Here is a 25,401-nt window from a genome sequence, read left to right as displayed (position 1 = left end):
AGCCATGCAGGAGGTGTGTGGGAAAGGCAAATCAGGACAGTTCGAAACATTCTGCGCTCGACAGCTTCACTTTCGTCAGGCAGGATGGATGATGCATCTTTAAGGACATTCTTTTATGAGGCAGTGTCGATTGTGAACAGCAGACCTCTTACAGTGGATAACCTCAGTGACCCAATCAGCCCAGAGCCATTGACCCCAAATCACCTGCTCACCATGAAATCAAAGGCAGCCCTGCCCCCTCCAGGTAAATTAATCAAGGAAGACATTTATGCACGGAAAAGATGGCGGCAAGTGCAGTACCTATCAGAGCCGTTTTGGTCACGTTGGAAAAGGGAGTATCTATCCAACATCGCAACAAAGCAGAAATGGCATACTCCGAAGAGAAACCTGAAGGTTGGAGAAGTTGTCATGGAGAAGATGGACGATTTACCTCACAATGAATGGAGATTAGCACGTGTAATGGACATAGTAACTGATAAAGATGGACTTGTAAGAAAAGTAAAGATTCGCTTTGGAGAACGGAAGATGGAGAAAGGACAATGTTCCCGTAAAATTTCTACAGTATGGAGAAATTGCATCTTTACGCCCAGTGCAGAAATTGGTTCTACTATTAGAGACTGTTTAACTATACTCTATAATTTAAGTTGCATTCTTTCCTATGTATTGTGTTTTCATAAAGGTTAAAGGTTACAGGTTATTTCTTCTTTAGGAAATCATTATCGCTCCATTTGTTTAGTTAAGCTCTAATGATTTGGTGGGAATGTAAATGACCGTACTAGTATTTTGTGTTTCCTCATGTAAATAAGGAGTATTTGTTGACATGACAGTCGAGGATTTTATTTTGAAATTGCTTGGAACGGAAAGGTGTCAAACTGTAGACAATTAACTGACAACTGCTCGGCCATCGCGACAGAGAGCGCACGGGTCGGAGCGAAAGGGAGATAATTAAGGAGTAGTTCAAATTAAGTTGCAGACAATCAGTTAATTGGCGCTTGGTTGATGAGGGAACAAGGTGAGTGTTTTATGGTGTAAACATGTTTAGTTTTCCTGCGGAGGTTCACTATTGAGTGTGACGTTTGTTTTGCCACTAGATGGTGCTAATATTCTTTGGTCAACCGTCAACAGTTGAAATACGTTGTATTTTATTTCATGACACAGGGATGTTAGAGTTTAATAAATACGTGTATTGTAAAACATAATTATAGCATAAGAAATTACATAAGGTAAAAGATTCATATGCTAAGGTAAAAGGTTAGAATAACACTGTTTGAGTTACTAATGGTATTTTATTTGTATATTTTGTAGCTCTTATGGTGTGTTCACATACAAAAGCTGTAGAATAAAGGACTGTGAACGATCAGTTTGAAAGACCATCCTTTCAACCGGGACGCTACACCCACCACTTTGAAGATTTACACGGAACCACTGCTGCTCTGTTGCCGGATTGGCCAATCTGCACAACAAAAAAAAAGAAAAAGAGAAAAAAAACACACAACACAAACATTGAAAAACTTAAATACTTGTCTCAGATGTTCATAAAAAGCATATGTGACCGGTGGACTTCTGCGTTGTGTGTTACGTGTTGATCAGACAAACCACAAAACACCAAGTCTGGGTTTGGAGGCGGTCTCCGTTTATTCAATCTGTCAATCGGGAGATATTAGCATTAGCACATAGCATGTGCTCCAGTTCTCCAACCCGATCTCTTCCCAGTGGAATGAGTAACAAAAGGGCAGCTAACGTACCTGTCAATCGGGAGATATTAGCATTAGCACATAGCATGTGCTCCAGTTCTCCAACCCGATCTATACAAAATAATAATGTTAACATGCATCAAATGTTATAAATGAGTAATAGCAACTCAAATGAATGTATCCAAACACCTAACATACAGAAGAAAAAAACAGAAGAAAAAAAATAAACATTTGAACAATATAAATGAAAGGATTACAATGGATTATAAAATTTGCCTCTTCCCAGTGGAACGAGTAACAAAAGAGAAGAGGAAATTAACAACTTAATATTTATAATGGTGCTGGAGGACCCTGAACAACAGAAGAATTTCTTCTTCTGTTAATTTCCCTACTTTCGTAGGGCGGAGCTGGAGGACAAAACCCCTTATAGCAGACACAGAGGAACACAAAGACAGACAAGTATAAGAGGACAAATAAATTAAAGAAAACATTTTGTGAAAATATACAACTAATAATATAGACCCAGTTACACATAGTCTCCTGCTCACAGCGCCAAAAATGTGGCGACACTAGACTGAAATCAGGAATATTGTGCAATTTAAATTTCTGGACCCAAATAAATTGCTCAACAACGCCACCCTGGGAATTTCACCCAGGGTATATTACCTTCTTTTTAAGGCACACAGGTTTGGTCATGCATAGATTGAGACATCTGAGACAGTTTCAAATGTACAAAAAGCTATTTATTAAATTCTTTTAAAATACTCTTTAAAACCAGTTCTTTATAACAAAAAGACTGAGGAAAACAGAAAAAACTACAGTAGCTGAGGTTACCGCGCAGAAAGGATCTGGTGCCGTTTGACCCGCTGTAACGTCGAATTTCCACTGCTGAAGCTGCTGCTACGCTACACAGCAGTCAAAGAGATGAGTCTTTTCCCAATCAGAAAGTGAGAAGGTGTAAGTGGTTGTGGTTCTCACATAAGTGAGAACAATGAATATATTCCCCTCATGTTTGGAGTGAATGTTTTTCTTGTTGGTTTTCCAGGTAAACTCTATGGCCAAGTTAAGACAAAGTTGGATGTGTTTCAGTCCAGTGACTTGTAATAAACATAACTGGTTGATAGAAAATTCCTACCTGTACTCGGGTAAATTCTAGGGTTGGGTTACAACAGCACATGTTAAAAGTGCAATGTATGCCTTTTTAGGTTGACTACTGGATCTGACCATCACAGGTCCTGCAAAATCTACTCTAATGACTTCAAAAGATGGAGCCTCTGTGAACCTGTCTCTGGGCAGTGGAGCAGTAACTTGCTGAGCTGGTTTCACCTTCAGCTTCCTCCTAACATAGCATTGTGATAACACACGCATGATAAGCTGTTTTCGCTTTAAAACCCAGACGTTTTCTGTCAGTTGGACTAAAGTATCACTAACCCCAGAATGCGTCACTCTCTCATAACAAGACATTGCCATTAGCTCTGTAAATCTACAGTATGCCTTGTAGGTAACACCCAAAGGGTGATGTTCCCTGAAACTAGAATCAGAACGTTGCAGCCGGCCTCCAACACAAATGATGTGCTTTCTATCTAAGAAAGGCTTCAAATTTTTTATTTTTGAATCCTTCCTTCTGGCATGCTTCTAATTGACAGATGTCCTGGCTGAAACTTTGCCCCTTGAACTGTTTTAACCCAATACACCTCTGCTGCACTTAGCTCTTCAGATGATAGGTCTCCCTGAATTTTCTGACCTGAGTGTAAATTTCCTACAATTTTTTTTCACCCATGCAGTTATTCTCAGAGCTACTTTTAAACTCCTGTACTTCTCTAGATCTAGCAGTGGTGGTACTGGTTCTGGACCACTGTCTGATACCTAGGCCTGAGTTCTGTGTTCACATTACAGCCCCCAATGTTCTCTTCTTTATATGGTGATATATGTGTGTATGTGTACACATGTATATGTGGCCGGTATGGCCCCGCACTTTGTCTTTGGCACAAGGGGGAGCAAGCAACTCAAAAACCCAGGGAGCAAAATAGTCAAGTTCAAGATGTTTTATTGCAAAGAAAAATCACCTTCAGTGGTGACCCAATAAAACAGTTCTTTTCTTTTTTCAAATAAAGTCCGGAATTCAATAATTGTCTCTTTAAGAGTCACCAGTTGGGGGCCACTTCTGGTAACCTGTGCCGTTCTGGTTGGAGGTGATCCCATGCAGCGACACACAGCTGACTCTGCAATGCTCCAGCACTGCGCCACTCCTCGGCGTGCCACACCACCTTCAGCCCAATCCAGCTAAAGGAAAAAAACTGGACATGCCAGCATCCCCGCACCATGATTTTGTCGGAGGGCATGTTGCCTGCCGGTAATCTCTGGTCGAGACGGAGCACTACTTACAGGCGCGGGCAGAGGTAGCCGTATGGCTACCTTCTGGTACTCCGCACCTGCCTTGTGGGTTCCGTCCACCCCTCGCTCTGTAGCGTGTTTGTTGCTGTAGCTTGCAGTTCGTCGCAGAATTAGTTCACCTCCTCCTTCCATCCCAGCTACTTTTATTTGGCTTCAATCATTCTCTACTGACACCTGTATTGGGGGGCTAATTATTGAGCTCCACCTCCTTAGACAACCACCTTCAGTTCAGTGTGTTTGGATTGTTAAATGGGAAAATAAACAAAAAACAACACAATTTAACATGCAAAGTACAACACAAATAAAATAAAAACAATCATGTTTCCCCTGTGCAACATATATACATATGTATGTACATGTATATGATTATATTTTCTCCACCATACAGCTATATATGCATATGTATATATAAACATATACATACATATATATTATTATTTCTTAGTTTTAGATTATGTCTCCCACATTGGACATGCACCTAAGATGAAAATTTCCAACTTGCAATGTTGCTGGGTAAATACTTGTGTATATATATATATATATATATATATATATATATATATATATATATATATATATACACTGCTCAAAAAAATAAAGGGAACACTTAAACAACACAATATAACTCCAAGTAAATCAAATTTCTGTGAAATCAAACTGTCCACTTAGGAAGCAACACTGATTGACAATCAATTTCACCTGCTGTTGTGCAAATGGAATAGACAACAGGTGGAAATTATTGGCAATTAGCAAGACACACTCAATAAAGGAGTGGTTCTGCAGTTGGGACCACAGACCACTTCTCAGTACCTATGCTGTCTGGCTGATGTTTTGGTCAGTTTTGAATGTTGGTGGTGCTTTCACACTCGTGGTAGCATGAGACGGACTCCACAACCCACACAAGTGGCTCAGGTAGTGCAGCTCATCCAGGATGGCACATCAATGCGAGCTGTGGCAAGAAGGTTTGCTGTGTCTGTCAGCGTAGTGTCCAGAGGCTGGAGGCGCTACCAGGAGACAGGCCAGTACACCAGGAGACGTGGAGGAGGCCGTAGGAGGGCAACAACCCAGCAGCAGGACCGCTACCTCCGCCTTTGTGCAAGAAGGAACAGGAGGAGCACTGCCAGAGCCCTGCAAAATGACCTCCAGCAGGCCACAAATGTGCATGTGTCTGTGTAACCCACATAAAGTGGGTATGCCACTTTAAGAGAAGAGGTTAAGGAAGCTGGGTGGTCTGCCTGGCCAATGAGAAGTTTGGTTTCCAGAGCGTCTGGACCAATCAGGGTGCAGGCTGCCGTTGTGGATCCCGCCCTTCTCCCCCGGGTCTGCAGTACCGTTGGTTTTGCTCTAGAGATCCGACGCGGTGAGACTGCTGAGCGGGGCAGCGCCAGAGTATGTATCCCGACAGTTAAAAGTATTTTTTACGTGCTGTATTAACTGTATTGTGGATAAACTCTTTTGTAAATAGATTTTATGTTGATTGTCCAGCTTTTGTGCTGGAAATTATTTATTAAATGAATACAAACTGAACTTCAGTTTTTTACCGTTAGAGCCGTTAGGAATCGTTGGCTCTTTCTGGCAGTTATTTCAGCTTGTTCTTCGTAGATAAAAGGTCAAATTTAGGCTTTAACATAATTTTATTTTATTAAGTTTATATTATTTAGATCAAATATGCCTTGTTACATCGTTTAGTGCCCCACGCATCCGGATTGAGACCCACTATACGGTTGTCTGAAGTGTGTCGCACTGAGATCGGTGAGCATATTCGGAGCCTTTTATTTGTGTTTTTGTCGTTTGTTACATTGTTGTTAAAAAAATATCCGTTGTTTTAGTAACTAGGTAATGTTTTGTTACTGTGTTGGAAAGAAGGATTAAAGCTAGAACGGCTTGGTAAAGTCCTGTATTTCTGCTGGTCCTGTCTGTTGACAGGTCAGGTTTTTTTTTATACTGGATCATTCCTGAAGTGGATCCCTCCTTTGATATTGATGGCGAGCCTTCCCACCTGGACCTAAAGAGAAAACCAGATTTCGTCTACCCCATTTGGAGTCATGCTGCACCCTGCGGTGTGGTAGGAGAGCAACATACATCTTCACACACGGTTATGTGTGAAACCTACAACTGACATTCTCCATTATTATTGTTTTTTTTATTTATTGATTTTTGGACAATACTGTTTGGATTGTTTTATTTCGGACATTGTGACGCACAGCTGTGGTGGAAATTCTCCTGTGAATGAAGTTGAATCAAACCAAATTGGGATTAATTTGATTAATCTGCTGACTAATACAATTTGGAGTGCAGATTACCAGGGTGCACCCGAATTATTTGAAATTAAGAATTAGCACTTGGCCAAGTATTATTGTTATTTCTTTTTTTTTCATTTTATTGTGTGTAATTTTATTTTCATAATTGTGTGTTTTGTGCAACTGTTAATTGTGTGTTTTCTGTCACTAAAACCAGTTCTTTAAATACACCCAACTGCCCTTGTGTGTCATTTAAACACTCCACTGTGCTCCGATAGCCGAACCTATTGGCCCATTTATCCAAAATATATGTAATACCCTTCTCTACTGTGTTACAGAGGAAGCTATGGCGAGCCAGCCAGGAGCATGAGTGTGTGTGTTTAAGTGTCAGACATCTTACACATATTGTTAGAACGTGCCAAGTACTTCTCCTTAAAAATAAAAAACCAAATATGGATGTGGTACTCCGGGAGTCCATCCAAATTCCCCATTCTGTGGTTGTTAGTGGTTTAACAGGGTCAGAGACAGATGAGGAAGTGTCAACCTTTCTCCAGAAGTATGGTTCCATTAACCGTTACATTTGCTTAGATGATCCTAAGTCAGATTACCATAAAAACATGATCGTTGAGTTTGCACATGAAACTGCCATGCAGACATTGGAACCATTGTTGCCTCTTCAGTTTCCAAGCATGACTCAAGCAGGCATTGTGTATGAGTTAAAGGCTTTAGGAAGTGTCTACAGCATAGATGCCAGAAGCAAAGCTACTAAGATGTACATGGAACAGCTCTCTGAAATTGCCAGGCTGAGTGGAAATTCATTAGGAGAAATGTTGAAAGAAGAACTTAAAAATCTGGTTTCATCTGCAGAATGTGCCTTTTCCCAATCACTTCAGACTGATCCAGAATCCTCAGCTCCGCAGAGTCCGACCCCACAAAAAAATTCAACCATCAAAAGAAATGTCCCATCTTCTGAAACCCCTCAGTCAGTGATGCCTACAGATCCCATGACTTTGACATCAGCAAATGATCCAAGTAAGCCTCTCATCCCTTCCATTTTCAGAAAAAACCTGATTGATCTCAATCCCTCGCAGACTTTCTCTGTCTCATCTGAATCCACTGCTACGCCCCTAATCGATGTCAATCCACCTGCAGTTCAGCGAGTGGTGGTTGAGCATGTGGTGCGCAGTAATGATAACTCACCCCAGTTTGCTTCACCGAGTAGACTCAGAGCTTTTTCAGGCAAGAGTCCACGACCAAGCCATGAAGCAGATTATGATACATGGCGTGCAAGTGTCGAAATTCTTATCAGAGATCCATCTGTGTCAGACTTGCATTGCACACATCGTGTATTGGACAGTCTTCTTCCTCCTGCTTCTGAAATGATCAAACATTTGAGCCCACAGTCTAGTCCCTCAACTTACCTCAAGTTGCTTGACTCCGCCTACGGAACGGTTGAAGACGGTGACGAGCTTTATGCTAGGTTCATTAGCACGTTCCAGAATGATGGAGAATTACCTTCTGTTTTCCTGCAGAGATTGCACACTGCTTTAAGCAAAACAATGAGACGTGGTGGTGTGTCCGCTCCAGAGTTTGACCAACAGCTTTTAAAGCAGTTCTGTAGAGGCTGTTGGGAGAACACTTTAATAGTCGATCTTCAGTTAGAACAAAAGAAAGAAAAACCTCCTACCTTTGCAGAATTGTTGCTCCTTCTTAGGACAGAAGAAGATAAACAGGCTGCAAAAATGACTCGCATGCGACAGCATTTCAGCCATACTAAGTCTGGTGCTTGCAAGCAGCGTGCCATGTCACAAGTGCATCTTGCACATGACACAAATGATTTGATAAATAAGACTGATCTTGAGATGCTCAAGCAACAAATTGCTGACCTCAGCATTCAGGTGAAGAGCATTGTGTCAGGGAGTCAAAAGCCAAAACAACCTAAACAACAAAAAGCAAAGTCTGTTCCTCTAAGTGTCACACATGAAGCCCATGTGGTGAAACCAAAAACAAGCTATCCTTCCACATTTAAAGCAAATGGCAGACCACGTCCCTGGTACTGTTTCCACTGTGGAGAGGATGGTCATGTTGTGTCAGTCTGTGATAAAGCACCAAATCCTTCCCTTGTAGCAGCTAAGAAAAAACAACTGAAAGAAAAGCAGGCTGCTTGGGAAGCCTCTAATGCTTCTCAAAGTGAGACACATTTAAACTAGTGTCTGCTCTCATAGAGGGACATATGGGAGCGAAGTTACAAAACTCCAGTCCCGAAACCATGAAGTCTATTGTCAAGAGTGTTGAGGTAGAAGGATTAAAATTGCCACATGGCCTTGTGGGAACTAAAACCACAGCTCAAGTATACATTGTAGGGAAAGAAACAAACTGTCTTCTGGACACAGGTTCGCAAGTCACAACTGTGCCCCAGTCCTTTTATGAAGAACACCTTTCTGATCTGACCATTCATTCTTTAAATGATTTGCTTGAAGTGGAGAGTGCTAATGGCCAGTTTGTTCCCTATTTAGGATATGTCGAGCTTACCATCACCTTTCCAAAAGAGTTTGTTGGTTCTGATATTGAAATTAACACTTTGGCCTTGGTTATTCCTCACCTCCGCTCTGCAGCCCATGAACAAGTGCTTATAGGCACAAACACACTAGACGTTCTTTATGCTGATTACCGGAAACGTTCATCTTTTCAGCCTTTGATGAATGGATATCAGGCTGTTCTCAAAATACTTGAGATACGACAAAGGGAGCTTAACTACAGCAGTCTTGGTTGTGCAGAACTAACGGGCAAGTTGCCTAGAGTTGTTCCTGCAAGACAGACCACTGTTGTTGAAGCTTCTGTTCATGTTGATCAATTGAACATTCAGAGAGATGTCATTCTTGAGCAACCATCAGCTTCTTCTCTACCGAATGGCTTACTCGTTTCAGCGATTGCAGTAACTCTACCAAGCAAACGCTCATGTCATATTCCTGTCGTACTAAGAAATGACACCAATCATGATATAGTCATTCCTCCCAAAACCATTGTGGCAGATGTTAATGCTATAGTACAGGTGTTACACAAAGAACACACTGTCAATGAACCAGATGGTTCTCAATTTCAAGCAAAGTCTTCCCCAGAACTGAGCTTTGATTTTGGAGATTCACCTTTATCCACTGAATGGAAAAGGCGAATAACAAAAATGTTAAACACCATGCCAAACGTTTTCTCTCAGAATGACCTAGATTTTGGCCATACTGATAAGGTGAAACACAGAACCAAGCTCAGCGATGAGACGCCTTTTAAGCAAAGAGCACGTCCGATACACCCCAACGATGTGGATGCTGTGAGACAACATCTACAGGAACTCCTTGAATCTGGAGTCATACGGGAATCTGAATCCCCATTTGCTTCCCCAATCGTTGTGGTTCGCAAAAAGAATGGTTCTGTTCGTCTGTGTGTGGATTACAGAAAGCTGAATATGCAGACCATTAAAGACGCCTACGCTCTTCCAAAACTGGAAGATGCTTTCACTGCACTTGCTGGTTCTAAGTGGTTCTCCGTTTTAGACCTCAAGTCAGGCTACTATCAGGTCGAAATGGAAGAAGCAGACAAGCATAAGACTGCATTTGTGTGTCCAGTTGGATTCTGGGAATTTAACAGGATGCCCCAAGGAATAACAAATGCGCCTTCAACTTTCCAAAGACTGATGGAAAAGTGTGTTGGTGATATGAACCTAAAAGAAGTTTTAGTGTTCATTGACGACCTGATTATTTTCTCATCGTCCCTGGAAGAACATGAACAGCGCTTGCAGCGTGTTCTTGGACGATTGATGACATATGGTTTGAAACTGGCACCAGAGAAGTGCAAATTCTTTCAAACATCAGTGAAATACCTTGGTCACATTGTTTCTGAGAGAGGAGTTGAAACTGATCCTGAAAAAGTTGCGGCCTTAAATACCTGGCCAATCCCCGCAAATCTTAAAGAACTTCAATCCTTTTAAGGATTTGCTGGATACTACCGACGGTTCATTCAAGGGTACTCTACTATTGTAAAACCACTTAATGAACTAACGTCTGGTTATCCACCACTCAGAAAGCTGAACAAGAAGCAGAAGATAAATCCAAGTCCAGAGTATCGCAACCCAAAGGAATCCTTTGGTGAGCGGTGGACATCCCAATGTCAGAAAGCCTTTGATGACATAATAGGAAAGCTAACATCAGCTCCAGTCTTAGGATTTGCAGACCCCCAACTTCCGTATGTCCTACATACAGATGCCAGCACTGTTGGCCTTGGGGCTGCATTATATCAGGTTCAAGATGGTCAATCTCGAGTCATAGCTTTTGCGAGTCGAGGACTTTCAAAGAGCGAGAGGAAGTACCCGGCTCATAAGCTTGAATTTTTGGCCCTTAAATGGGCAGTCACAGAAAAATTCTCTGATTACCTATATGGTACAGACTTCACAGTAGTGACTGACAGCAACCCACTGACATATATTTTAACATCCGCAAAGCTTGATGCGACAGGGTACAGGTGGTTGTCCAGTCTTTCTACTTACTCATTCAATCTTCAGTACAGAGCCGGAAAGCAAAATCTAGATGCTGACGCACTCTCTCGCCGACCTCACGATCCACCAAAGGATGATTATGCATCCAAGAAGGAGAGTGAGAGAATCCGGCAGTTCACACTGTACCATCTGAGCAATCCTGACAATCCAGAAACTGTTCCCAAGGAAGTGATAAAGGCAATTTGTGAACGTCATATGGTTACTTCATCTGTAGCTGGTGTTCAAGCCACCGCTCCTGGGTTGACATTAGTTGAATCCCTCACTCACCAGTCCACAGCCATTCCCGACTGCTTCCAGCAGGAACAAGTGGATGGGTCCCCTCTGGTCCATTCATTTTCAGAAGAAGAGTTGAGGCAAAAACAAACATTAGATCCTGCTATCAATGCAGTCATTGTACTCTTGGAGACTGGTGAAACTCCATGTCCCAGCCTTAGGTTGGAACTCCCAGAACTACCTTTGTTACTCAGAGAGTTGTCGCGGTTAGAGATCCAGAATGGAATTCTCTATCGTAAGCGAAAAGACGGTCCAAATGTCTCATATCAGCTTGTGCTTCCTGAGGCGCTAAGAGCTACAGCACTTAGGAGTCTTCATCATGATATGGGCCACCTTGGAGTCGAACGAACAGTAGATTTGGCAAGAACCAGATTTTACTGGCCGAAAATGTACATGACCATAGATAAAATGGTTAAAGCCTGTGAGAGATGTGTTCGTCGAAAAACACATCCAGAAAAAGCTGCTCCACTTATGAACATTAAAACCTACCGACCTCTCGAACTGGTGTGCATTGATTTTTTATCAATAGAGCCAGATCGCTCAAACACTAAAGACATTCTAGTAATTACTGATCATTTTACAAAATATGCAGTGGCTATACCAACTCCAAACCAGCGAGCACAGACCATAGCAAAGTGCCTCTGGGAAAACTTCATTGTTCATTATGGTTTTCCTGAAAAGCTCCTTAGTGATCAGGGATTTCGAATCAAAAACCATAAAAGAACTCTGTGAACTCATTGGCATGAGGAAAGTGCGCACAACCCCTTACCATCCTAGGGGAAATCCGGTTGAAAGATTCAACCGCACTCTTCTTCAAATGCTCGGAACACTTGATAAGTCAGATAAACTCCGCTGGAAAGACTTTGTCAAACCTCTGGTACATGCTTATAATTGTACAAAGAGTGATGTGACTGGATTCTCCCCGTATGAATTAATGTTCGGGAGACAGCCCAGATTACCCATTGATTTGATTTTCAGATTGCCCACCAATGCTGCTAAGCAGACTCATTCTCAGTATGTTGGCAATTTAAAATCTCGGTTGGAAGAAAGTTACCGTATTGCTACTAGCAAGGCAGGAAAGAACGCAAGTCGCAATAAAGCCAGATTTGACCGGCGAGTGATTGAATCAACCTTGCAGACAGGAGACCGAGTTCTCATACGAAATGTGAAGCTGCGTGGAAAACATAAATTGGCAGACAAGTGGGAGGAGGATGTTTATATTGTCCTCAAGCGAGCTGGAGAAATGCCAGTTTACACAGTTAAACCAGAAAGTAAAGATGGACCAGTGCAAACTCTGCACAGAGACTTGCTTCTGCCATGTGGATTCCTGTCAGTAGCTGCAGAAACTGAAACAGTCAAGCCTTGTCGAAACAGGAGGCCCAGAACAAGACAACGTCCAGTCGTCGAGAGTGAAGAGGAGATCATCTCAGATTTGGATGATGTACCTGATTGGACATTCTTCCCTCATGTTATGTCAAAACCTGATGCACATGTCGTGGTGCCTGAAACTCACAAGTTGAGTGAGCCTCCTTGTGCAGTCCGACACTCAGCAGAAACAGAGGAGTCTGAAAATTCCCTCTCACCTGATGCTCCAACAACTCAATCCCTTGTAAGAGATGGAAGTACTGGAGATATTCAGGGTGCATCAAGTGTCAACTCACCTGAAAATGTCAACTCACCTGAAAGTGTCAACTCACCTGAACAAGACAGATTATCCGAAGCAAACGTTTCACCTGAACTGAACTCAGTAAACAGATCCCCTCAGTGTTTCGATTTGCAGCAATCTGAAGAAACTCCTCCAGATAATGAGATGAGCTCAGATGCAGCATGCAATGATGGGTTTTGTGAAGTAAATGAACCTGTCACTGCCCAGCCTGAACCTTTAAAGTTTCAGACTGATGGACTTCAAGATACTGAAACATCTCTCCGTCGATCTCAAAGAGTGCACACAAAGCCTAACAGATTAGATTATGTAACACTAGGAAATCCTCTGATGATGGTGGTGAATTCTCTGTTCCAGGGTCTAAGTGATGCATTGACTAGCTCCTTGAATGGTTTTGAGAATGTATCCCATAATTCCGTCAGGCATCCTTAAGCTGTGTGACTCCATGTCACATTGCAGATGCCCAGGGACGGGCATACCCTTCAGAGGGGAGGGTGTAACCCACATAAAGTGGGTATGCCACTTTAAGAGAAGAGGTTAAGGAAGCTGGGTGGTCTGCCTGGCCAATGAGAAGTTTGGTTTCCAGAGCGTCTGGACCAATCAGGGTGCAGGCTGCCGTTGTGGATCCCGCCCTTCTCCCCCGGGTCTGCAGTACCGTTGGTTTTGCTCTAGAGATCCGACGCGGTGAGACTGCTGAGCGGGGCAGCGCCAGAGTATGTATCCCGACAGTTAAAAGTATTTTTTACGTGCTGTATTAACTGTATTGTGGATAAACTCTTTTGTAAATAGATTTTATGTTGATTGTCCAGCTTTTGTGCTGGAAATTATTTATTAAATGAATACAAACTGAACTTCAGTTTTTTACCGTTAGAGCCGTTAGGAATCGTTGGCTCTTTCTGGCAGTTATTTCAGCTTGTTCTTCGTAGATAAAAGGTCAAATTTAGGCTTTAACATAATTTTATTTTATTAAGTTTATATTATTTAGATCAAATATGCCTTGTTACATCGTTTAGTGCCCCACGCATCCGGATTGAGACCCACTATACGGTTGTCTGAAGTGTGTCGCACTGAGATCGGTGAGCATATTCGGAGCCTTTTATTTGTGTTTTTGTCGTTTGTTACATTGTTGTTAAAAAAATATCCGTTGTTTTAGTAACTAGGTAATGTTTTGTTACTGTGTTGGAAAGAAGGATTAAAGCTAGAACGGCTTGGTAAAGTCCTGTATTTCTGCTGGTCCTGTCTGTTGACAGGTCAGGTTTTTTTTTATACTGGATCATTCCTGAAGTGGATCCCTCCTTTGATATTGATGGCGAGCCTTCCCACCTGGACCTAAAGAGAGAACCAGATTTCGTCTACCCCATTTGGAGTCATGCTGCACCCTGCAGTGTGGTAGGAGAGCAACATACATCTTCACACACGGTTATGTGTGAAACCTACAACTGACATTCTCCATTATTATTGTTTTTTTTATTTATTGATTTTTGGACAATACTGTTTGGATTGTTTTATTTCGGACATTGTGACGCACAGCTGTGGTGGAAATTCTCCTGTGAATGAAGTTGAATCAAACCAAATTGGGATTAATTTGATTAATCTGCTGACTAATACAATTTGGAGTGCAGATTACCAGGGTGCACCCGAATTATTTGAAATTAAGAATTAGCACTTGGCCAAGTATTATTGTTATTTCTTTTTTTTTCATTTTATTGTGTGTAATTTTATTTTCATAATTGTGTGTTTTGTGCAACTGTTAATTGTGTGTTTTCTGTCACTAAAACCAGTTCTTTAAATACACCCAACTGCCCTTGTGTGTCATTTAAACACTCCACTGTGCTCCGATAGCCGAACCTATTGGCCCATTTATCCAAAATATATGTAATACCCTTCTCTACTGTGTTACATCTGCACAAACGGTTAGAAACCGACTCCATGAGGATGGTATGAGGGCCCGACGTCCACAGATGGGGGTTGTGCTCACAGCCCAACACCGTGCAGGACGCTTGGCATTTGCCAGAGAACACCAGGATTGGCAAATTCGCCACTGGCGCCTTGTGCTCTTCACAGATGAAAGCAGGTTCACACTGAGCACATGTGACAGACGTGACAGAGTCTGGAGACGCCGTGGAGAGCGGTCTGCTGCCTGCAACATCCTTCAGCATGACCGGTTTGGCAGTGGGTCAGTAATGGTGTGGGGTGGCATTTCTTTGGAGGGCCGCACAGCCCTCCATGTGCTCACCAGAGGTAGCCTGACTGCCATTAGGTACCGAGATGAGATCCTCAGACCCCTTGTGAGACCATATGCTGGTGCGGTTGGTCCTGGGTTCCTCCTAATGCAGGACAATGCTAGACCTCATGTGGCTGGAGTGTGTCAGCAGTTCCTGCAAGATGAAGGCATTGAAGCTATGGACTGGCCAGCCCGTTCCCCAGACCTGAATCCGATTGAGCACATCTGGGACATCATGTCTCGCTCCATCCACCAACGTCACGTTGCACCACAGACTGTCCAGGAGTTGGCAGATGCTTTAGTCCAGGTCTGGGAGGAGATGCCTCAGGAGACCATCCGCCACCTCATCAGGAGCATGCCCAGGCGTTGTAGGGAGGTCATACAGGCACGTGGAGGCCACACACAATACTGAGCCTCATTTTGACTTGTTTTAAGGACATTACATTAAAGTTGGATCAGCGTGTAGTGTTATTTCACTTTAATTTTGTGTGTGGCTCCAAATCCAGGCCTCCATTGGTTAATAAATTTGATTTCCATTGATGATTTTTGTGTGATTTTGTTGTCAGCACATTCAACTTTGTACAGAACAAAGTATTCAATGAGAATATTTCTTTCATTCAGATCTAGGATGTGTTATTTGAGTGTTCCCTTTATTTTTTTGAGCAGTGTATATATATATATAGTATATACACCAACATCCTTCACACACACACGTGCACGCCCACATGTATACATTGACAAATGCTATCAACAGTTAATAATAGTCAAATTCTGACTTTGTCAATAAAGTCAATGTTATTGACTTTGACCCAATAACACTGACTTTGTTACTGACCCAGTTCCACCAGTTATGTCAGGAGGAGTGGATCAAACTATTGGGACTATCAAACTAAAGCTTTGAGGGAGGAAACACAAAATATTTGACCAAGGCAGTTCAAAGGGAGTGCTAGCGAATACTGAGGAAAATAAGGTAAACTTCTGATTTGAATACATTATGAAATTAATCTCTGACATATTCTGTCGTTATTGTGGCTTCAGGCAAATAATTTTGGTAATTCTAACAAACAAAACATCTTTGGTTCTCTCTCTTCAGAGAGAGAGGAAAATAAGTATTTTTATTCAGTGTGCCTAAACTGAATTCACTTTCTGAAATGAGTTACAAAATACAGTATTAAACATTTTTCACCATATTCTAATATTTTTAGATGCACCCTTGACCTCAAGCTTTTAGCACTTTTAGTATTTGACTAAACCACCTGGCTGGAAAACCCAATTTGACACAGGTTTGGAATGAACAAAACTAAGTATGAAATAAAATGGTGCGCTCATCTTTTTAAAAAATAATTTATCCTTAAGCAGTATCTGTCAACCATAATATGAAACAAATCAGACAGCTTAAAGGCAGAAACAGTGACATAATAGAATTACTGCAAAAAAGAAAGAATACTTATCCATATGAGCCTAATGCTGTGGCACAAAAATCAAATTTGGCAAGCTGAGAACAAGCTCCTGCATGAAAGCATCTGGTATGCTAATAATAAGGCTAATAATTTGTACTTCCAACATTCTCAAACGAATCACTCGGAGGAAGGACAGATAGGATTTATGATAACATTAATGAATTCATACTCGACACATCAGTGATTCAGAGCTGAGGAGCCAGAGATTGGTGGTATCGGCTGGTGACATTACAAAAAATCTTTGTCTGGTGGGAAGTAGAGTCTGACCATTTAACTACAGCTGCTTTCATTCAGGATCAGAAGGAACTGGGTTAGAAAAGCTGCTGCGGTGGATCCGGGTCCAAACAGTCATACCATGGTGTTGCCCTCAGTCACCTTGTCCATGTACTGAAAGGAAGGAGAGAAAAGTCAGTGTCATTAATGTATAAAAGACTACATAAATAAATAATGCATGTCCGTAACCTTGATGGTAGTGACAGGCCCTATCACCACCATCAAGGCACACAGACATTTAACAAATTTATGCTCTCATTATTTCTAGGTTATTTTCATAGTTGCACCATTCCAGAAGCCCTTCTATTCAGATGTCAGAGCTGATGCCTGACTGGAGTTTTCTCCAGCTGTATGGTGGAGAAAACTCCACCATACAGCTGAGCACTGTGCAGCTGAGTAGCATCTACTTGATGCTATGCACTGCTACTCAGCTGCCTGAAGTAAAGCTCCTGAATTTTCCTTTTCCTTAATAGAAGTTTGGCAGGAAATTTTAAAGGATCACAACCCATTTTATTAAGGAAGCATCAGGAAGGAAGCTGTAATACCTAGAGTCGGGGACTAGCAGCAGTTGAAAGCCTGACTAACTGACCACCACCTGACTAAATAGCAGTTTATTTCTTCTTGTGTTACTCTAAAAACCAGCAAAATGGTGAAAAGAAGGAACTTTGCAGTCCTTTGCAGTATGGGTTGTTGTACTTGATTTATCTGAAAACAACCACAGCATTAAGCAGGTGTTCATACCCTATTTTCACTAAAGCATGTGACACAATCAAAATAAAGACATGTGACGACCTCATTTTCAAAGTAATAACGTGTTACATTATTTTATCAGGAGTATGAATAATTGCTGCTTTTCTTTCCTTTTAAAAAAAAAGCAATTGTGTTTTTGCATTATCAGTCACTAATGTCAGTAAGCAGAAGGGAACTGAAGGCTGACAATCACTGCTCTATCAGATGAACACGAGCAGAATGTCTCTAGTCATTCTCAACAATTTATTAACGCTAATGTGTTTGTGTGTGCATTCAATAATGTCGCTACACAAAATAGACCTATGTCCCTACATCCCATTTAATCAGAATTGTGGATCTCTGCAGGTCAGCTTTTATTGTATTTCAGTATCTACCCTAACCCCTAACTATTTCATTAAAAGCCACTGATACCTTCTGCAACCTTGCAATCTGCAATTATTTGTCTTTCAATTGTCAGATTGGGACCAACAGATCATGTGGTACATTTGTATTTTATTTTTGTGTAAAGGTTGTGATAAGGCTAATAATAGAATTTTTATTCATGAATTTTTATTCATGACCATGAGTGTCATACCAGCCCATGCTTACTTATGGAATTAAACTGCCAGTGTGGTGTAAGGTGTGGAAATGGTTACTGAATTTGTAATCTATGTAATGTGTGAAACATGATTTGTAAACCGTTAAAAACATTTTGTGCGTAATTCCGGGTACTTGTAAATAAGTGGTCAAATGCACTTGTAAATATGTGGTCAAATGCACACATAAATGTTAAAAATTATGAACACACACAATTACAATTTCCACAAACATTAAATTTCAACACAGGTTTTTTAACTTCAACATCACAAATTTGATCATTTCAAATTCATACCTTCTTCTATGCCTACAAATCATTAAATAAGTGTGAACAAGCTCCCTGATGCTTACAGGTGGCTGATCTGCATTCACGCACAGATCAGATTACAAGTGCACAAGGGTTTTGATACTCATTTCATTCTTCAGGGAGTCTCAGATTCGTGCATAAGTGATGTGTTAAAATGTTTAAACAGCGACATATTAGAAGTGTTTAGTTCTGTCAGTTTTGATGATTATGAAAACTCAACAGTTTTTTCTCAGATTGAAGAAATGAGTTCATAAAAATACATAAAACACTACATATGCACAACACATTTTTCTGATTATTTACAAAAAACAAAACATGTATTGGTTTTCCACTTCACAGTTATGTGATATTTTGTGTAAGCTCTTAATAAAATACATCCAACATGTTATGTGAACATGTTCACAGGCTGTGAATACTTTTGCAAAGCACTTTACCAAAGGATTTTCAGAGAAATATTTTCTTTGGTAATCCACCAACCTTTTCCAAGTTTCACACTGTTCCCAGCATGTTGAACCAACTACACCTTTAGTACTACTTTATTCAGTTGCTGTTAGTAACTGAAGAAAGTTATTTTAGTAACTAAAACAGCATTGTTATGCCAACTACGAGAAGCAAATGGAGAGATCAAGTGAAGATCAAGATGATGCCTAAAGATACAGGCTGTAGATCAGAAAAAAGTGTGGAAGAGGAAATCACCAGCTGACATAAGATTGAGGCTGCACAGCTTAAATTTACCCGCAATTCAACTAAACAGTCTTAAAAATGTTCATCTGTTGGAAAAGAAAAATAATTTTTCTTTTAAACATGGCAAAACTTCCAGGTTTTGTGTTGTAAACACGGAATCATTAATGTCCTTGATGAGCTGAAAATCTCAGAAGAACCACAGCAGCATGATGGAAGTAGTAAAGAAATGTAAGTAAGTGTTTTTATTCTCTCTTCTGCTGCCCAGAGGCCACTGCAGAGGTAGGACACCATGCAGATGAATAGTACCAGCAGATGGAGAGATGTTATTGAACGAGGAATCCCACTAAACTGCTGACAACAGCAAGTCTATGCGCTGCTTCAGCATTACCACTGCTTCCCTTGAATTGTTTCATTTGCTGACATCTGGTCTGGGGACCACAGTTCAAGAAAGACTGGTGTATTTTCATGTCTTTGTACAGTTGTGCATTTTTTGTTTTGTTTTCAGATGATGAACTAATTAGAGTTCTGTGAAATGGTAAAAGTATGGGATATTGTTCAAGTATCTAACCCCGATTTAAACTTCTCCACAACGTCACCCTGACCTGCCTGCTGGGTTCCTGGGTTTTCATGATCCTGAATGTTCTGTAATGCTTTCTAAACAAACCTCTGAAGTCGGAAACAGATAAATAATCGACACCTTGTTTGATCTATTTGAAAAACTATGGAAAGAACTGAAGATCAATATGCAGAGAGAATATCAGGCAGATACATTGAGATACATTGCTCAATGAGCAATGTATCTGACTAGTTTTCCCATTAAAGACACACCTTGAAGTTCACTTTAACAAAACACAAGTCTTGTTCACAAAGTATTAACAAAATTTCTGAAAGCGTGTTCAATACTTCTTTCATATATTGTTTAAATTTTTTTACACATAACTGCATTCCTGTTTTCTTTTGTATGTGTGGATTATTTCTGTTCTTGTTAACATCTAATGTAAATTAGGAAGCAGCTAAAGAAAGTTTGGCTTCTTGGCAGGAAATGATAAATAATTGAGAAATGGTTTACAGACATTGCAAGTAAAAAAACAAAAGTACATGGAAAATACTGACAGTGATAATACTTCTAATGATGCTCTTTTCTTATCCAAGATAAAAGACTGTAAGGTTTCCCAATGTACGAGAGGAGGTAACCATTGTTTGGGTGGGATTTAGCATGCAGTGTAAAATTGCAGTGACTGACCACAGCTGCTGGGTATCCTCAGAACCAGCTTAGGAAGGCTTTAAAACAAACAGTTAAAAGAGACACAGATATTAACCTTAATTGTTGAATTCTCACACAACAACATAAAAACAGCATATTTATATTTAAAGAATGAGGATATGTAAGATGCCTTATTGATGCTGACTAGACATGGGCTGGTGTGAGATTCTTATAATAACTTGAGCTTGAAAAAAAAACCTGATCAAGTTTATTTTAAATAAAATAAAATACTTATATTGCTGCATAAATAATACAGAATCTTGATTGGTAATGCAAAAATGTAACATTTAACATTTGTTTAAGCTTATTTAGATTTTTAGACATCAATTTGAACAAAAATATAGAACAAACATTGTTAAATTTAATAGTAGTTTACAAGTGCTCATTATACAGAATTTTAGAATACCAGGCTGATATTAGCTTCTTAGTAAGTGGAACTATCTGCTAATGTTGCTAGGCAGTAGCCAGTAACTTAGCAGGCCTGCTGCTTTTAGATTTTAACTACCATTTTAAAACAGTCTCACAGAAAATCTGTGGGATGTAACTTTTGTAAAAAATTGTTTACATATTTGTTGAAACTGTGATTATGTTTCACAACAAATTGTGTTCTAAAACAATCTGTGAAAAAAAAAAAATCAAGCTCCTGTGCCTTCTCCCAATGCACCGAGTCCACAACCAGTCCGAGCTGAATCTATCCGACAATGGCACGCACCAATCATGGCTGGGTGCATGCCACTCTACCTCCTCTTCCCCTTGCTCTCTGCTACCATACAGCTTCTAGCAGTCGCGAATACTAAGGCTAGTTAGCATGGCTAACAATGAGAGCAGATAAACGTTTTTTCTGTAATGGTAAGTTGTTTCTTTGGCATTGAACAGCAAGTTCACAAGGTTGACTGACATCGCTAAAGGTCCTTCCAACCAATCACAGTCTCGTGGCTGTGATTGGTTGTTTGTGGTCGGAAGCCTAACCGTAGCATTATGGTTATGGTTAGGCCTGTAAGTTAACCAGCCTGTAAGTTAACCAGCATATTTGCAAAACAGGGCAAATGGAATATTGATGCACTGCTAAACTGACTTTATTAAGTTGCAATAAATTGTATCTTGCTCAAGCAGCAAAAAAATCAATTCCTTTATGTTTTTATATTGTGTGATTATTGTTGTGACTGTGTCATTGTACATAAACTTACTGGTCACTTAAAGTGTTATTAACCCCCTTCTGAAAGCATAACCCCATAACTGGCAAATTCTGAAAAATTCCAATGAAATTGGCAGAGCCAAGACACGACTGAGTGTAAGAGGATGGAGGAGGAGAGGAGTGAATTGATGAAAGAGACACTGTTGTCAACCTACCCACTTTGTCACTATATTTATCAATTTTTCAGACTCCTCCTTTGTCAAAACTACTTGTTTTTTCAGAAACAACTAGTTTTTGAAACTCCAGTGACTCCTTTTCTGTGTTGTTGGAGACTACTATGGCAACAACGTTCTGCAGCTCAACTGCAGGCAGCCTGTCTGTCCTGAGCAAGCAGTGAGAGAAGCTAATGCCGACTGCCATTAGCTTCTCCCGCTTCCTCAGCACTGCAGCCAGACTTACACAGTCATCCATTCAACACCAAACCTTCACCAATAGTCAGAGCAGAGGAGACCCATTCCATTTAGTGTCCAAATTGCAAATAAATCACACATTTGTAAAGCTGAGTAATGCTACTACCAGCTGCCACGGAAACACTCCAACTCCTGACTCGCCACCGGGTGGGCAAGACAGAGAAAACATCTTACCGGAACACTGCACATATGGAGAACTGAGTTATTTTCTCTCTGTACCATTAAACTATGTGTTTACAGAACAAGGATTAATGCAGTTTCATAAACTTGCAGAAGATTTTGGATGTTGAGATTTAACGGCTACTTTGTGATGACAGTTACTATTTTGTGGCAATCGGCTGCTGTTGAGAGACTTGAGCAATGATCAATGAGCAATAAAATGATTCATGCATGTGAACACAGCACAGCTGCTAAGACTGCTGCAGTAGTGGTCAATACTCACAGCACTGATGAAGGGCAGGTTCAGGATAGAACCAAGAATTGGTATTCTTCTGATGAAGCCAACAACAACTGGGAAGAAGCCCCTGCACACAAACCCAGAAGCAGAGAGGGAATCAGGAGAGATAAAGCAAATTCAGAGGAGAGATCTGGGTTCTGAAAAAGAGATTGTGAGTACATGATGCAGTTGTAGTTATCTTTACTTCCTCTTACCTAAAAAGGAGGAAAAATCCATAGATTTCCAGCACAACTCCAATGATAGGCCAGCCAATAAGGACTACAAACACTCCTCCCAGGAAGAAACTAGTGGCCTTTAATTTGTGCTTCTGAAAGAAGAAGCGGAACGTTCGCTCCAAGCCGATGACGAAAGCCAGGCCACCGACAAACAAGATCTATGGAGAAGAAAATGGTCAGTGTATGGTATACAGAAAACTGCGACTAAAGGACAAAACACCTGATCCACATGATAGATAACAGACCTCCACCTTGAACGGATTTGTTCCAGGGTCTAAATTTTTACACCTTTCCAGACTCAGATTTCTTGAGTTGTCATTTTTAAAATAAGAAATACTGCAATTCAGTGGACAGATGGATGTTTTAGTTAAATTGACAGAGACTAAAGAGGGAAAACAAAAATATTTTTAAGAACTCTTTTTTTCTTTTTCCTTTTTTACTTGGACCATGAAAATACTTGTCAGACTGCAAAGAAACACCTGCTGTTCAATCAGAACATCTCCAAAGAACTCAAACTGTAAATCAATACCATCTAGCCAATTTTTCCTTCCTTCTTCCCCCAAAAAACAACCAGAAGTACAAGAATTATGCATCAAGCAATTGTTACTAATCTTTAGATTTTAACTGGAACCAAAAAGTACATTAAAGTGCATGTATGACTGGTCAGCATGGATGACTGATCTGTTTATCAGAATTAAAGTGGAAGGGGGTTCTTAGTTTTGAAGGATTGGATGAACTACAAAAATATCTGGTGAATTGGTTGAGTGGTTGGTGCATCTCTTATAACCAAGTCATTCTGCATTATACTAGAATGAACATACATTGCATTGCATTGTCGGCATGGATGACACTACACATGTAGATCTTGCAGCATGATATACATGTGTATCACAGAAAGCAATACTCACATTTCCAATGGCCAAAAGCGCCTTGTCAAAAAACAGGATCATCCCAAAGAAGAGGAAAAATACGCCAAAACCTGTTAATCCCATTCCAATTTCTGACAAACACGCATGCACGCACGCACACACAAACATGCAGAGACACACACAGACACATATTCAAATCGCTATAACAACCTGATGTTCATTCAGCAATATATTTTTTTTTACTTTTTTGCTGTTACAATCCAAAAAATATGTTTGCTTGAAGGTACTTAGAGGATAAACTGGCACTGATTAGGTGTTCTCTTCTATAATATGGACATCTTTAGTCTGGTATAAACCAGCCCCTTGTCTTACGCTATTTGCTTTGTACAGAGGGTCTGCGCTCTCAGTTGTTGAGAAATGATCGCTTCTTAGAGGCATGGACTGTGTTGAGGTTTTAAATTTTACCCAATTACTAAAGTTTGCCCGTGACATATGTAATAGTTCAACCCTATGAAGCTAACCGGAAATTCCATGAACATCATTGTTCACCACTTCTCCTGTTTGTTGACTGATGTGGTAGAAAATCTACCAAAGACAATTCAAGTCAAGGGGAGAGAGCCCAGACTGTGCTGTAAGCAAATTTTTTTGTCGAGTGGAATTGTACAGGAAGGCAATGGCCAGGCTAGTACAAGTGTTTATATTTATTTGTAAGGTCGTTATTGTAGATAAGAACTTGTTCTTACTAGATTGTCAGGTTACATAAAGGTTGAAAAATATGACGGAAAAGGTCGTCATTTCTTCCAAAAATTCAATTTAAAAACTGAACTGATTCATTCCAGTTCAGTTCTTGAACAGAAATAACAGTGTTTATTTCTGTTAATTTAGAAACAGAATATTCATATATTCTGTATGTATTGTATCATGTATTCTCACTCATGTAAGTTTACAGCTGTCCTATGCAAACTTTCTACCACCTCTTTCTACCACACTTTTCCCCTCCACTTAACGTTCCATTAATGTGTCTGAATAGTACTGACACTGAGCTGACAGCTTCTTAAAATAACCTAGTGTGGCTTATCTCCCTTTTGGAGGACATCAGTGATATCACTCTTCTCGTAACTGTGTAGGCAACAACATTTCCATATCAAATATAGTTTTTATAAGTGTAAATAATGGTAAGTTATTGGTTTATAATGCCTATTTCTAAACCTTTCTATACCTGATCATTTACATTTAATATTATTAGTATTTCTTAAATTATGATTAACAATAATATAGGAATTTTATTCATTTATTTTTATTTAGTCGTTTCTTTATACTTTATATTTTAGCATGTTCAAAATGAAGCGAGCCATATCATCAGTACCACCATTGCTAATATTTCATTACAAAGCAATAAAATAATAAGACTGCTTGAAAACTTCCTCGTTTACCTTGATTTTTACTTATAACTTAAGTATCTTACAATTCACTAAACACCAAGATCATGGTGAAAGTAAGAGGGTTGCAAAACTGTTTAGCAATACGAAAATTTATTTACATTGAGCCCATAAGTGAGACTGTTCATGACATGAAAAGTGTATATTGAAAGCTTCTGCAGCTCAGATGGTGCCAGTTTGACATGGCCATTAGCTACAATTTCTGTTCAACAACTAAGGTCTTACTTTGAGAGTCCGTTAGCGAAATCATCCTGATGCTGAATCAGTAAGTAAGGTATAAAAACAATACAGACAAAAATAATAATAAAAATATATTTTAAATTCTTCTAATGGCTTGGATGACAGACAGCTGCCACAGAATCGGCAGCCACGTCTTCCGGAAACACTTGTTATAGGGTGGTAATCTTCCGGGACACCTTAGCGAGCTACATTACACACACCAAACTTTATTAACGTCACTTTACATGC

The 25,401-nt window shown here is 40.2% G+C and overlaps 3 protein-coding genes across 10 annotated transcripts; 2 read left to right on the top strand and 1 right to left on the bottom strand.

Annotated features, from left to right (window-relative positions):
* Positions 1-5,168: 5,168 nt before the first annotated feature.
* LOC116737132 (zinc finger CCHC domain-containing protein 18-like) lies at positions 5,169-8,773 on the top strand. Of its 2 annotated transcripts, XM_032590139.1 has the most exons (4): positions 5,169-5,477; positions 5,636-5,697; positions 5,778-5,840; positions 6,015-8,773. In XM_032590139.1, exon 4 carries the CDS (start codon positions 6,781-6,783, stop codon positions 8,536-8,538), a length of 1,758 nt encoding a protein of 585 aa, XP_032446030.1. In that variant the 5' UTR covers positions 5,169-5,477; positions 5,636-5,697; positions 5,778-5,840; positions 6,015-6,780; the 3' UTR covers positions 8,539-8,773. The 2 variants fall into 2 exon arrangements, with proteins under 2 accessions (XP_032446030.1, XP_032446031.1); XM_032590140.1 differs by lacking the exons at positions 5,169-5,477; positions 5,636-5,697 and having other exon boundaries at positions 5,707-5,840.
* A 46-nt stretch (positions 8,774-8,819) lies between these two features.
* LOC116737133 (uncharacterized) lies at positions 8,820-14,604 on the top strand. 4 transcript variants are annotated; one of them, XM_032590144.1, is made up of 4 exons: positions 8,820-13,523; positions 13,682-13,743; positions 13,824-13,886; positions 14,061-14,604. In XM_032590144.1, the coding sequence occupies exon 1, from the start codon at positions 11,812-11,814 to the stop codon at positions 13,240-13,242; it is 1,431 nt and encodes a 476-aa protein (XP_032446035.1). In that variant the 5' UTR covers positions 8,820-11,811; the 3' UTR covers positions 13,243-13,523; positions 13,682-13,743; positions 13,824-13,886; positions 14,061-14,604. The 4 variants fall into 4 exon arrangements, with proteins under 4 accessions (XP_032446035.1, XP_032446034.1, XP_032446033.1 ...); XM_032590143.1 differs by having other exon boundaries at positions 13,824-14,604; XM_032590142.1 differs by having other exon boundaries at positions 8,820-13,743.
* A 1,758-nt stretch (positions 14,605-16,362) lies between these two features.
* LOC116736588 (vesicle transport protein GOT1B) lies at positions 16,363-25,332 on the bottom strand. Of its 4 annotated transcripts, XM_032589126.1 has the most exons (7): positions 25,159-25,332; positions 23,534-23,625; positions 22,605-22,783; positions 22,396-22,477; positions 22,060-22,134; positions 20,328-20,365; positions 16,363-16,881 (listed from the first exon to the last, which is right to left on the bottom strand). In XM_032589126.1, the coding sequence occupies exons 1-6, from the start codon at positions 25,181-25,183 to the stop codon at positions 20,357-20,359; spliced, it is 462 nt and encodes a 153-aa protein (XP_032445017.1). In that variant the 5' UTR covers positions 25,184-25,332; the 3' UTR covers positions 16,363-16,881; positions 20,328-20,356. The 4 variants fall into 4 exon arrangements, with proteins under 4 accessions (XP_032445017.1, XP_032445016.1, XP_032445020.1 ...); XM_032589125.1 differs by lacking the exon at positions 20,328-20,365; XM_032589129.1 differs by lacking the exon at positions 22,060-22,134 and having other exon boundaries at positions 25,159-25,331.
* Positions 25,333-25,401: the final 69 nt, after the last annotated feature.

The sequence above is a fragment of the Xiphophorus hellerii genome, chromosome 17 (genome assembly GCF_003331165.1).
Source record: "Xiphophorus hellerii strain 12219 chromosome 17, Xiphophorus_hellerii-4.1, whole genome shotgun sequence".
Lineage (NCBI taxonomy): Eukaryota > Metazoa > Chordata > Actinopteri > Cyprinodontiformes > Poeciliidae > Xiphophorus > Xiphophorus hellerii.
The sequence above is the reverse complement of the archived record's forward strand: the minus strand, read 5'-3'. Positions and strand labels throughout refer to the sequence as shown.

Coding starts and splice junctions, on each gene's coding strand:
- LOC116737132 (XM_032590139.1), top strand. CDS start 6,781: ATGGATGTGGTACTCCGGGAGTCCATCCAAATTCCCCATTCTGTGGTT.
- LOC116737133 (XM_032590144.1), top strand. CDS start 11,812: ATGGTTTTCCTGAAAAGCTCCTTAGTGATCAGGGATTTCGAATCAAAA.
- LOC116736588 (XM_032589125.1), bottom strand. CDS start 25,183: ATGATTTCGCTAACGGACTCTCAAA. Junction 23,626..25,158: donor TTCGCTAACGGACTCTCAAA/GTAAGACCTTAG, acceptor CGTGTTTGTCAG/AAATTGGAATGGGATTAACA. Junction 22,478..22,604: donor GGATTTTTCCTCCTTTTTAG/GTAAGAGGAAGT, acceptor GTTTGTGTGCAG/GGGCTTCTTCCCAGTTGTTG.